Genomic DNA, 13,825 nt, shown 5'->3' on the forward strand with positions numbered 1-13,825 from the left:
AAGAGCCGTATATGTAGCGATGTTCCACGATACGTAGCCTCGAGGGTGCTTCTGCGAGAGAGGTGGAGAGGGAGATTGACCGAACAAGTAGAACATTGTTTTTCTGATTGATTGAGTGAGAGCGTGCTGGCAAGTGCAGACAGAGATCCAGTGACCGAAAGAGAAACTGGATCGAAACTCGGGGCGGATGACCAGGGCAACAAACTCAAACACGAGCGGCGCGATCGCGTAATGAGAAAGTGTCAAGGGATCCGCTCGAGTGATAACGGCGTGAAATGTTACGCAATCGAAGGCAGCGGGCTTATCGATGATGAGGGCGGGGCCTTCGTTTCCATTGTCCAGAATCGAGCGCAGCGATAATAATTCTCTTCCCGACAGTGGTTAACTCTCTCCCACACGGCCGAGAGAGGCCAACAGTTCCTTGTTCGGAGTATTTCATGCTCTCAGAAATGTATTGAGATGCCGAAAGGATGTCTCACCGAGCTCACAAACTCCAAAAATCCCCGAAGCGAAAAATGCGACCAAATTGTAATCGCGTAGATCGGAGTAGATTTGCGATTCGGAGATACCAATGCCTCCGTTTTCCAATTTCTCTTGGGATCCAAGAGCAAGGATTTATGCAATACCTCCCCGGCGCAGAACACCGAGGACGCTTTTTGAGGACTCCATGCCGCAAGTAAACAGCTGTTGCAGCCGAGCTCTCGCGAAACTGTTCGATGATGAAATGGCGGCAGCCACTTTGTGAACAAGCGACCGATCGTCGGCCTGTCGTTGACTTCTTTCCGCAGAAGAGAGACTCGATAGACGGCCGGCGCGTCGCCATCCCGGGGCGGGCTCAGGTTTCACGAATCGAATTGAAGTATCCTGCGACAGTTTGACTCGCAAGCTCATGACAATCTCTAACGAAGAATAATTGAATAATTACGATTCCAGGTCGACGAACGCCTGGCCCTGCCGTCATCGTCGTGGTGCAACTTGACGGACGATATGAGAGGGAATTGCCCCGCCGATTGGGACGGCTCGTTATGCTGGAGATCGGCGTCACCCGGAGAAACCCTGAACCAGACCTGTCCATCCAAAGTCAAACAGTACAGCTCGCACAGTGAGTTCTGGCCGCGGAATATTGTCCATTCGGCTCTGAAAACCATTCCGCATCCAAAACATATGGATCCGACGCCGCATCCTTCCCTATGCTCAGTCAGTCCGCGATAAGAGCACCGTTTTTCTCCTTGGGGAAGGTTCTCAGGCTTATCGCAAGCTCCTCCATTCTGCCAGGCCTCTCATCCCCGCTTATCTTTCTTTCCAGAAAGCGTCTCCCGGACCTGCTCGGCGGAAGGGCAGTGGTCACCCCCGAACTACTTCACGTGCTTCAACGATGCTCACCTCGAATACATTCGCGTCATGACGAAATACCTAAGGAGCATAAAACGGGTGTCTTTCATCGGATACTCGACATCCCTCATACTCTTAATTGCAGCTTTCATCCTTCTAGTTTCTCTAAAGTGAGTAATGGGTTGCGGTTCCGGGATGTCGATGGCGATCCTCTTCCATACTTATCCTCCTATCACTAATGACTTATGATAGTACCTATTTGGCTAGCTGGAAACTAAGGGTTAGAATTCGCGTTCAAGTCCTGCTCTCAGCTAAATCGAGAGGCCTCATGAGGGCCATTTCGTTCGAGCTGACCGATAGCTTCGATGTTGTTGTGACGTCTCCGGCAGGGCTCCCTGATCAAACAGCTCGCACAAGCTGCGGCTTGTGCGGACGCCGAGGCTCCACCGTGTCCACCCTCGCTGTCGATAGCAGTCGTGGTCACACAGTCTTTTGATTGTTGTTCGCTCCGCCTTACGCAACTGGACGGAGGTTTTACGCCTGCGAGGGTCGTAAATTTTTTGGCTGCTCTCTTCATTCCGGAAGGCAGAATTTTCAACTTCGCTGTCCTGAGCGAGGCTGGCGCTCGTTCACGCTCGTTTCCGTCTGAGCTATCCGACCGTTGGGGTGCAGTCGGAATCTAAAGACTCGGTGCTTTAGTCGCTATGTATGGAACTAGAGCGATTGATTCTCGAATCTGACTCACGTGTGGACAGCTCTAACTTGATCGGTTCAATGTTTGTCAATCACCAAGCCGGGCGATGTCGAACGAATATTAATGGGAGTCAACCTCTGTGAGAGGTTGACATCGCTCTCCTCCCGGATCTTCCAATGAGCTCGACACGAGCTGCTCGCTTGGCAACGACTCATCAAACACGAATGCTCGGTGATATTCGCCACGCGACGGAGCTCATGAAGCGATCGAGCTAATGAGTCGAGGAATTCTACGACCAGCCCCGAGCTCTACGAGGGGCGTATCCTCGAAGACCGTGGACAAGAAGTCAACTCCGAAATTCACGAGGCATCCAGGGACGACTTAGCCAGATACGAAGACATTCCGCTCAGAGCTCGGACTTGATGGAATCGAAGGAAGCTGTCGCTTGTCCGGTCATAAAAATTCGACGCCGGTGTGGCTCGCTCCAAAGCTTTGAAGTGATAGGATTACGTACCCTCGAACATGACCCCGAGCTTGTGCAGAGATCGCTTCCGCGACACGAGGGTGCGAAATGGACCGCCGCCCGGCGAAGGAAAAGTTAACACCTCCATCGAAGTAAACTGGTCAGCCATGCACTCGCAGCCACTTCCGTGGAGTGGATTCACTCTGTCCAAGTGATCGGGATAGACGGGCATTCGCAATTAGAAGATTGAGCCGCGGAGACTAGAACTTTCCGTACTGGTCACTCTCCGAGTTTGAAAAGACGCCGAGCAACGCTGATGAGCGTCTGCTCATCCGACGAAGTCATTTATCGAAGCAAGCACTCCGATTTTCATCGTCTGATCTTGGCCCGCCGGCTCGCCCGCTTCTGGGACCCAAGAAGCGATGTAACCTTAATCTAAAATTGGTTAGATCCGATCGCGGGGTTCCCGGTGGTTCGGGTCAGCGAACGCTGAGAGTCAGCGAACGTTGATTGGGCAAAGCTCGCCGTACTTGGGGCTCCTGAACGTAGTTCCGGGACGTACGGACCCGAATCAAGAGGAGACGCGAATCCCCAGCTTTTTCACGAATCAAACCGGAATTTGCGCTTATCTCGGCGAGCCCGCTTTTGATCCACACCATTTGAGCGATACGTCAACGCTCTGGATAAGTCACGATGACTCCTTCCCGGAGACGGCCGGCGCAAGCGGCAATCTGTATCGCGTAGCGCGACGGGGCACACCCATATATCTCTCGAAACTCGCGGAAGAGAGGGAAAATTCTGATGACTGATCGAAATTAAAATTCAATGTCGTAAGCCTCGCAGCACAATCGCTCAGAAGAGGGCATCTCGGTATTCAGATAGGTCGTAATAAATTGATCCGACGAATGTTCTGAAAAAGGGAACGATACTCCCGGTCGGGAGCCGTTCGCGGACGGTCTTCCAGGACTCTTCCACTCATCATCTCCGCCATTTCTCGAGAACTCCAAAAAGTCTGACTTTCCATTTTCTCTGGGATCAGTAGGAGTCGGACCGACTCCCCAGAATTCCAAACCTTCGAGCGGGAGCTTGGTGATAAGCTCACGTATTCATTCCACACGATTTGCTCGCGCTCAGAGAACTGAACCGAAGTCCCCGAAAGCTCGACACGGACGACAGGAACTTCCTCCTCATGTTCAGTGAGTTTTTCTCGAATTCAATGAGAATCGATGGAGTTACACCTCCGTGAGTCCTTCTCTCAGAACCCTACCTGCGAGGAAGTTCAAAGGGATGTTCCACGAGAGGCCTGTCCGAGCTCGAGGGGAATCGGGACCCCGATAGGGATTCGAAAGCGGCCGACTGTTGCGGGTGTCGCCAGGGCAATCGCAGAAGTATTATACAATGGTGAGCAGACAAACATCCCGGAGCAGAATGACGTAAGCCAGGTTGCACAGTCCGTGTGCTGCCGCGAGCCGCTCCCGTCTGCTGAATGTGTTTCCGAGTCGGAAACTGAGCCACGTTTTTTCCAGCGATCGGCTTCCGATAATAGCGATTGCCCGAACGCTTGAATTCGTTAATTGTGCGTCTCGAGTCCAATGCGCTCATGAATGCAGTAAGCGATGCGAATAGATTTTGCCCCCGTGAGTTTTTCTCTCGAGAAGGATGCTCCGACTCCGGAAAGTTTGCCGATCCCTCCCACGACCCAATTTCCGCGTGTCCGTCGCTGCATGCCGGTCGTGCTATGTACCGGCACTGATTTGCGTCTTGGTTTTTAGAAACGTGCCAGGGCGACCGGTGCCGCCGAGAATAGGAATTGACTGGAAGCTCTTGAGCGATTCCAAGTCACGTCAAGTCACGTCAAGTCACGAAGTCTCACCACTGCTTCTCTTCTCTCCGTCTAAATTGCAGACGACTTCGATGTCCACGGAACAAATTGCATTTGCATCTCTTCGCGTCATTCATGCTGAGAAGTCTCATCGTCGTCACAAAGTTCCTCGTGTTCCCTACTGGAGTACAATCGTTCGGCTCGGTGAGGATCTAATCTTTTCCCCCAGAGACACTAAATCGTGGCCGCTGGGCCCATTTTCTCGTGAATTCCATTCAGCGGTTGTAGTCCTCCCGTTTCGAACGAATTGTTCTATTGTTTCAGGATTATACGGGCTGCCGAATTTTCATGGTCGTTTTCCATTACACATTGGCAGCAAATTACTGTTGGATTCTGATGGAGGGTCTCTATCTCTACAATCTCATATTCATGTCTGTATATAAGGATAACTCGAAGATCACAAGCTACGTGCTCATGGGATGGGGTAAGTTCGATCACGGAAGCGACTTCCTTATAATCGGGAGATCATTTCTCCCGCAAGGCAGGAGTATTTGGGCGAGGGAATCGCGAAGAGGGGAGAGTTTGAAATCTGTTGAGGGATTTCCAGAATAACTCTCGGTAGCTCTTACCAACTGCGCTCTCGTCAGCTCGAGGCTCGCTGATAGGCGGGTCCATCGTTTTCTACGCCTGTATAATAAAGTATATAGAAAATGATTATCATAATTATCCGAAGCGCGAAACTCGTCTACGCTACGTCTATGCTCGAAAAGCTCGTTTTATTCTCGGTGTTGTGATTATTTTCGGGTGATTTGACAGAATTCTAAAGACAAACCCCCGCAGGGTTCCCGATGCCTTCAGTGATCATCTGGACTATAGTGAACGCGATTATGGACAATGAAGAGTGAGTCCACTTGCCCGGGAGGAATCTCCCTTTCAGCGAGGTTTTATTTTGAGCTTTCGAGGTTGAAAACGGTGTGACTGCCCATCGACTGGTGGATAGTCGACGTGTTGGAGCTTAGGGAACCGATATCGCTCCGGTGTTCCGATGTTCTTGCTTTCAAGTCTTCCCTGAGCTTCCTGATCAATCTCGTTTTGGACTTTCTTGGAGGATCAGCTATTTACGTCTCGTCTGATAAGCGACGAAGCTGTTCTCTCGTTTGCGAGGAGAACCCCTCCAACGATTCGATAGCTTCCACAGAGTCCGAACCCCCCTCCCCCTCCTTCCCTCACCCGATCGTTGCAGAAGGGAGGATGAATTCTAGACACTTCTCACCCGTGAGGATATGCAGTAATCTCTATTCTGCGTCCTGACAGTTCGAATCCTTTTCACAGTTGCTGGGTTACTGGACCACCTGCAGTAACGTGGATACACCGAGGACCGATTACTTTTTCAATAGTGGTGAGTAGCTCTGTTCCGTTCCTGAAGTCCGCCCTGCAAAATCTGAAGAGCGCCTCGGAAAAGAGCTCTCCGGACCAAGGGATCCGAGGGAGCTAGCGAACTCGAGTTAAAGATGAAGTCATCATCTGACGCTGTCGTAAGGATGCCTCTCCATTGGTTCGTAAAGCGTTCTCGAGATGGTCGCTTCCGCTCACAAGTTCTAACGAAGTTTTTACGCCGGGAGCGTTATAGATATTAAACTTCGACCACGACATTTGTTGTGAAACAGATAGTAGTCGGTGACCACGGTAGCGAAAGACGATGAGTCCAGGCACGGAATAGTTTGATAGCGGAGCTGCTCTAATAACGATTGCTTTTCGCTCATAATGTTTCGATATCCGTCTCCTCCTCCGTAACGAGTCACGACCAAGGAAGCCTATGTGGGATGGAGCTGAACTGCTCATAGGTGAAGGAGCGGTCGAAAAACGTTTCTCAGCATTGGCCTCTCTTTACAGTTGAACTTCTTCTTCTTTCTGAGAATAACGCGCGTCGTATTCCTGAAAGTTTCATCTGCGACGGCGGTTCAAGAGAGCCACAATCGTAATATTCGCTATCGGTGAGAATAAGCATTCGAATGAATTTTCCACGAGCCGATTCCCGCCGTTCTCCGGATACGAGATCCATCCTCCACTGTTGAATGGGGAATCGAATTTTCAGGAAGTGGTTCCGATCAACGTTGGTCCTCGTTCCTTTGTTCGGAGTACATTATACAGTGCTATTCATAGTCTCCTTGGTTGATGACGACATCGTGCAGATCTACTGGCTGTATATCGACCAAATTTTCTCGTCGTTCCAGGTAAGACATTGCCATTAAGCGGGGGCACTCATGATTGATACCTAGATAGCAATTGTACAGGAAGGTCGTAATGAAAGATGTGACGAGCTCGTTCTGGCTCAAACGCAGCGCATCGATGTCGAACACTAGGCCTTCGGATTGCTTATTCGTTGTCCATCAAACCCGATCCCGTTCCATTGAGGGTCGAAATGAATCGGACTCATTAAGGAACATGCCCAGAATTGGTTTCGTTGTGCAAGTGTATCACTGACCTACGCAGGCTGACCAGGAAAACTCCAGACCTCAGCTTCTCCTGGACTGAGCGAGATCTCCAGCAGCAAGGACTTTTCAGCGCGGTAGATTTTCGTTCGGTATTTTCGTTCTATCCTCTCGATCAGCCATCATATCCAGGAACGCGGCTCGCATCCGCATGTTTTTAAGCTTCGACCTGCAGACCAGATCAAGGTCAGGCTCCCGTTTCATCTCCGCTTCGCCGAGAAAATGGCTGGAGCCATAACACTTCGGAGGAGAAAAGCCCAGCTTGTTCATCATCATCTTCGAGAGAAGACTCTGAAGCTCCTCTCACAAGTCTCCAGAAATGAAATACGCCGTTGGGTGGCTTCATTCGCTCTGTCCCTCCATGTCACGTTCCCTGTCCATTTAGTCTATTTCGTCTCCATGACTTCTTCTCTCTAGCCATGTCTCCTTCTCCTCGTCCGTGTCTCCTTCTCAGTCTACATGTCTCTGTCTCCGTGGCCCCTTCCCTTACTGCTTCCCCGCCGAGGTTTCTTCTCTCTCTCGCGTCTATCTCCATGTTCCTCAATCTCGTCCTCAGTCATTGTGCGAACGCATTTCCAATGCCCCTCCCCGTCATTTGGACTCCCTAAACCCTGAAGGGTGACCTCATGGAGCGTCGAAGCATCGCTCTTTGCAGCATGATCGGAATTGAGATAAATTCATGACGAGGGATCCTCCCTGGCCCGTTCACCCTTGCAATGGAAACCGCTACGGATTCGGCTCTGTCATTTGTCTCTATTGAGAGAGTTCACCAGGAGGAGCAAAATAGCGTCACTAGTGGAAGACGACCTCCCTGGGAAATCTTTTTCGCTCTCACTCAGTCTCCACGTGAGCATGCTGTCTGGAAATTTATTCGGCTCAGCTTGAGAAAGCTCGCCGACACCCCAATGCGATGCGTTCGCCCGCGCTCTCTCCTTCCGGATTCCCAGCACGGAACATCCGATGCGCTGCTTCATGGAAACTTCCGTTCAGTGAACGTTCTTTCATTCACCGGTTCCCAGTGCACCGCGCGGCGGCAGAACTCGTCTCGCCGTCGTTCGGTCGTTCGCAGCTGTGAGCCCCCTCATTGTCATTGGAATCTCGTGAGAAAACTCTCGAATTCTCTGCGGACAACGATGCTCCCAGAAATATCTGCTCCGGTTCCGCAGAACTTGGAAATGTCGCAGCCTGCAGGGAATACTGCCGATAGATGGACGTGCAGAGATCCAAATGGGGACGCGATCATTGAATCGGGAGGCGCGAGGAAACGATCTGGGCCGAGGGTTGGCTCGAGGGGAAGAGACGGACGAAGAGGAAATGCTGAAGACGAACGCCGCAGCCGGAAGCATAGCCGTAATCATAGGAGGTCTGCCAGGAGATCCGGAAGCCCATCTCGATCTCCTCTCAGCAGGAAAATAGACTCGGACCTCGATGAACTTTCGGATCTCTTACCTCAAATGTTGAATCTCCATAAAATACTCCGCCGGAAAGAGAGACGTCAACGTGGTAAGGGCAAAAGAGCTTGCGTCCACCGTCCGACACAAACCATGAAGTCTAATAGCTCAGAATCGTCGAAGTCCCTGCCATCCCCTGTACATCCTCGAGTGAGAACCCATGAGGACGAAGATGACCTCAAAACGTTATCGAAGATTTCCAGGGCTCTGGAGAAAAGAGACGCTCCGTCACTTTCATAGCCATCGCGGCTTCGGCGACCCATTCCGAGAGCGATTCCCTTGCGAGAGTTTTCCTCTTGTTCGGGAGGAAGCTCCCCGAATCTGCTTACCTCGGTCGAACAGGACAGAGATCTCGCTCGACTTGTTGAGCGATTCGAGAGATTTAATTTCAAATTATCATTATTCTGGAAAGTACTGAACCTCAAAGTTCGCTTCATTCTTTCTCTGTACGAGGAGCTAAAACACTCGTTCGGAGGCTCTCCAAAGACAGGCGGACCTTCTTGGGGTTCGGATTCTTTCCATTCGGATCGCAATCTCACTCCGAGGACGTTTGGAGAACGTTGAAGAAGAATCATGCGGGGCGAACGAGTCGCCGCCAGCTGCGAGGGAGATCTGTGCGGAATAATGAATACCCTCGAAGATAAACTAAAGATTGAAGCGAAGCTCCCGAAACGCGTGGATTCGATTCTGAACTCGTGCAGTCCGATGTCACTCGTTCTACTCCGGGCAGTCCGGTGAAATCATTGCTAATGGAAGTTCGGCTTTGGGTGATCGGTTTCACGCCTAGCTGGTCGTCGTCTGTGACAGAGCTAATCGCCAAACCACTTTGTTGGGATCGACAACCAGGCAGCGTAGGTAAACGACGACTGAAGGGAAGCAAGAAGAGCCCAAGGATGTGTTGTGGTCATCCGATGCTCACAGCCGGAGGGAAACAAAAGGAAAAGCTCGCGGGTCCGAAAGGCAACACTAGTCTCAACGCAAACAGAGTGAGATGTATCGGCATCCGGATGTCTTGTGGAGGTAGCTCAAGATGAGCCAAGCCAGCAACAAACAAACGGACGAGTCTTCACGCGTGACTTGGAGAATGACGAGGAGGAGAGCTATGTCTTCGGGCGGAGAATGCGGAATTCGGAATTCCGACGCGTCACTTACTCAATTCAATCTTCTTGATGAATTTCTGAATTCAAAAATTCCGTTAATGGGAATTCGATGAGGAACTTATAATCATAGCCGATACCTTCGGTTTAGCGCTGAGGAATCATTCCGAGAGTGGTCGTGTTTGTTCGTGCCTCTGGTCGTTGAAATATGGCTTCTCGTCAGACGGTGAAATTCAAGCACGGAAATTCGAGCCGCATCAGACGTTCGGAGCTTAGGCCCTTACCGGCGCCGGTCTTTGGATCAGGAAGATCAGCGCGTCGTCGGTCACCGAACTCGGTCACAAAGTCCAGACTTGGGTGCACGATATCCAATTGCCTTATGTGATTCCGTAAGCTGGAGGTGGGTTTCAGCTGGGGGGGACTTCTTACCTTAGGGGATTGCGGCCGGGAAATAGAGTTGGGCCGAAGGAGGACACGAGTGGACTCCGAAAGCTCCTTCGCTCTAAATTCGGACCAGCATTGATGCTCGAGTCCACAGGCTTCGATGTCGATACTATTCCTCGATTTTCATCGATTCGAGATAGGAACGGTCATGGCGCGTCGATCCGGATCGGTCAACGCAGGCGAAGAGAGGGCCAAGAAAGAATGCGGAAGCATTTCGCGAAAGCATGTGGCTCAATTTGATAACTTGCATGCATGCTGTCGCCACGGACGTCGTTTTGTGGACGAAGGGTTAGCATCATGAAAATGAGCCTCGCGGATACCGAGGCGCATCATGGAAACGTCCTTTTCCCCCGCGTGAGATCGGAAGTCTCTTGATAAAATTGAAGGTATGCGGCATTTGCCCCGTCGGGAGAGGAGGTTTTCACCTACCATACACGAGGACACTCTATCATGGAAATCCCATCATCGTTGGGACCTTGGAGCCTGGAGACTCTGTGGACGAATCCTAACCTAAAAACATGCACAGATTGAGTACAAACGAGCTTCCTCCTGGTCCCGCTGGCGGTGCGCAGCAGGACACTTCCCCGTTCGTTGTCTGATGCGAATACAGATTCGGTTCTCATGTACCGAGGGACGTCCTGGAAAATGGTATTTCTACGGGAAAGCGTCGAGCAGAATTTCGAGTATAGTTCAAAGAGAATGCAGTCGCCGATCTTGCCGAGTGAGCCACGGTGCAGGCGAGTCGCAGAATATCACTTAGACGCCAACAGCCAACAATAAACGAAGCAACAACTAATAACTAGTTCATTGGGTACATACAATTCTTGCATTCCGATACATACCTAATGGGCGTCCAGTCAATTCACACGCCTTTTTTTCCACAAATCCGGAACGATTTTCGATGACTGACGAGGATGTCATGCGACTAGAACAATTCATTATTGTTGAAAAATTATTCACGATCTCCTGGAGTACGGGCATGACCCCAGGTTGTTGTCTCACGCGGAACAGAGGCAGACTGGATCAAAGAAGCTCTGTATCGAATGACAAGGAATGACATTTCTCTCTCCGCGTCATGATTAGTAGTACATTGATGACACGGAAAGATCCATTCTTCCAGGGCTCAGTCGTCGCGTTGCTTTACTGTTTCTTCAATAATGAAGTGCAATCTGAGGTCATCAGAATTCTGCCTCAAGGTCTGAAGTCGAAGATGTCGTTCCTCAAGCGATCCGCGACTTACGAGTCTTCGGCCAACTACTCAAAAAGAGACTCGACATCTCATCGGACGTTCACAACGAAATCCAGATGTGAGCTACGGCTTTTCCGGAGAATCATATATCGAACAATTCTATCGGAATCTCTATCGAGGGTATCCTTGTTTCATTCCGCATGCGCATCAATAAAACCATTCTTCTTCTGAATTTACAGTTTTCGAGAGACGCCAGCTCCTGCATCGCGACTCGGCGAACCAATACACGGCAAAGGAGGAGCTGGAGCACACCTGTCTGTGCAGCATTGAGAACAGCCCGCCTTCGAGAGGAACATGCTTTTTCGATCGAGTTCCGGCTTCGCTGGACATGCCAAAAGAACCCAATCTCATTGAATCGGGAGTCTGAGTGCGGCGAAAGTTCAAGGGATGCGGTCGCGGCGCAAGGAAACTTCTTTACCAACGGAGCGAGCTGGAAGCCATTGACTTTTGAGCAAGCGTGAGCGGGACCTACGGTTTTTGGAGGAGGGAGCCACTACCGATAGCTGATATAAAATCAAGGCGAGCGGAGAAGCCGAGAGGAAAACGTTGATGTCGATAGGAGATGTACCTCCTTAGGAGTTCTCTCAACTCGGGAGTTCATGCTCCTGAAGAGAATGATTCGAGTTCAGATTGAAAGCTGAAAGCTTGTATGAACGAATGAATGTAGTGCGTGTGTAAGTATGTATGTGAGCGAGGAGTCACAGGACTGCATTCAGAGGATCTCTATTAGCGTCATGGCTCGTTGAGAAAATGTGCCTCAGCTCAATGACCTCCTATCATTCGTTTTCGAAGACGAAACCCTCGAATTATGTATTCGGACAGTCCGCCCCGTGAGATGTGTCGAGCTAGATCCTTTTGCCTGAGCTTGGGTATTATTTCCCTGGAAGAACGTATCAAGCATGCCAAAAATGGATAATGGGCCTCCCAGCGTTCCTCATGTTCCGTTTTCATGCCGTCCTCTGTGAACTGTGCGTGATCAGCCAGTTCAGAATTGCGGGGCGAGGAAACGCGCTGAACGGAAGCGGAATCGAGCGAGTGTACATACCATCTACGTGATAGTTTTGTGATGCGAATCTTGACGACGAGGCTTTTAATCTCCAGGGTAAATGAGATATTTCGCCGAGGCCATACAGTGAATTCTGTGGGTGAACACAGTGGAGAAATGTTCCTAGAATGTGGATAGATCACGGTGCATGCGGGTGGAAAACTGGATGTATGCGAAAAGAAATCAGGATCGACTGGAGCTAGATACACTTGTTTCACGTTTTATGAATGAGCCGGATGAGCCGTTCCGGATTGATTATTTGACTCTTCCAATCAGGTTGTGTTGATGTTCGAGATGTCGCGACTTGGTCTCAAGTATTCTCCATTCCACATTCTTGTCAATCAGTGCTCTTCATTCCGCGGAGGAGTCGGACCTCCACATGCTTAGATTGCAGGTAACTTCTTGAGTTGACGGAGCTTCAGGGAATAAGCCTCCTCTGACTTTGTACATGTCTGGGTATCATAGTAAGGATTAAAGTAAGGAACGGAATAAATATGGAAGGTTTCGAAGCCTGTTTTGCGCGTAAGATAAATTCGCACGAAGCTGAACCTTTCTACCCAGATGGGGTTGCGGTCACGGGGGATAATGAAGATAAACGAGTCTCGATTAGCACTATGAATTCTTTGGCATGGGAAATCGACACAGAGTCGGTGGCGCTGTTGCCTCTCGGATCCAGAGAATCGTCGGAAGAGATTTCAAAGGGCAGCTTATCGGTAACAAACACTCAAGATAAAATAAGGTCTGGGAATTAGTTCATTCCCGTTTAGCAGCGTTTAGCGCCTTCAAACCCTTGCTCCTTTGGACAGATCTCAGCCGGACTCGGTATCCATAGGGAAGGGGGGCTGGCGAGCCGGGCAGTTCCAACTCACAAGAGCTTCTTCTGACACCATCTATAGGGTTCACCGTCTTCCCGCCAACCCGTACCGCGTCGTGGCGGTGTCTTACTCGCTTAGCGAAGCCGTGCCGATAGCGCTTCCGAACGGCTCGAACGGAGCGACGTGGGTGTTAGTTCTCGACTGCCCCCTGCTTCTCCAAACTCTACCGGGCGGGGAGAAGGCAGCGAGGAGACTGACAGCCGGAAGCGCGTTTATTCGAAATCTCGATCGAGCTCATTTGTAGCTTTCTCATCGGGCAGTCATCGGGCTGATTCCTTTCGCATCGCGTATAAAGAGTTTTCTCCGAACTCGCTCATCGAGACCGCGAACTCAGTGTCCATTAGCTAATGGCCGATTCTTCGCTTAGCAAACTGAGTGAGAGCGATCACAAAGCCCATGAGCAGAATCTGATTCCCCCTCTTCGTCTCGATTGTCCCTGTGCGGGCTGCTGGAATACGTTGTCGATCCGCTGACGCCACATTGTCTATAGCTGGGGCATTGGGGATCAGAATCAGAATGCCCCGAACGCAAGGAGGGACTTTCGGGAGACTGGAAATCAGCTCCCTTTTTCCGGAGACTGGGCGGCATTTCCAGATTAGCCTTTCGAAAGCCACGTCCCAGATCCAGCGCTGCTCAACCGCTTCCAAGCCTTATTTGAGGCAACAACTTGACAAAAGTAGGGCAACTGATTCAGGGACTCGTCAAGATCCCAGCTTCAGACGGGCTGCGATGAAGATGGACGCCCAGTAATATCGCCGTGATTGAATCTCCTATTTTGCATGAGATTTCCCTTGTCTGTGTCAGAACCGATATATCGCGTCCCCTTCCGCGTGCCCCGAGGCGAGGTTCCAGTGACCCGAT

General features: G+C 50.7%; 1 protein-coding gene across 1 annotated transcript; it reads left to right on the top strand.

Moving 5' to 3' along the window:
• The first annotated feature begins 459 nt into the window (after positions 1 to 459).
• Positions 460 to 11,411, top strand: LOC100903678 (secretin receptor-like). Its single transcript, XM_003738058.1, has 11 exons — positions 460 to 528; positions 934 to 1,102; positions 1,307 to 1,502; positions 4,395 to 4,515; positions 4,636 to 4,795; positions 5,152 to 5,212; positions 5,644 to 5,710; positions 6,205 to 6,305; positions 6,407 to 6,545; positions 10,916 to 11,102; positions 11,224 to 11,411. Exons 1-11 carry the CDS (start codon positions 460 to 462, stop codon positions 11,409 to 11,411), a joined length of 1,458 nt encoding a protein of 485 aa, XP_003738106.1.
• Positions 11,412 to 13,825: the final 2,414 nt, after the last annotated feature.

This window comes from Galendromus occidentalis, unplaced genomic scaffold (assembly GCF_000255335.2).
Source record: "Galendromus occidentalis unplaced genomic scaffold, Mocc_1.1 scf7180000075756, whole genome shotgun sequence".
NCBI lineage: Eukaryota > Metazoa > Arthropoda > Arachnida > Mesostigmata > Phytoseiidae > Galendromus > Galendromus occidentalis.

What these genes read in the sequence shown, in the direction of transcription:
- LOC100903678 (XM_003738058.1), top strand. Translation starts at nt 460, where the DNA reads ATGCCGAAAGGATGTCTCACCGAGCTCACAAACTCCAAAAATCCCCGA. An exon ending in GAGTACAATCGTTCGGCTCG is followed by an intron (nt 4,516 to 4,635) that starts GTGAGGATCTAA and finishes CTATTGTTTCAG; the next exon opens with GATTATACGGGCTGCCGAAT. An exon ending in AAATTTTCTCGTCGTTCCAG is followed by an intron (nt 6,546 to 10,915) that starts GTAAGACATTGC and finishes CCATTCTTCCAG; the next exon opens with GGCTCAGTCGTCGCGTTGCT.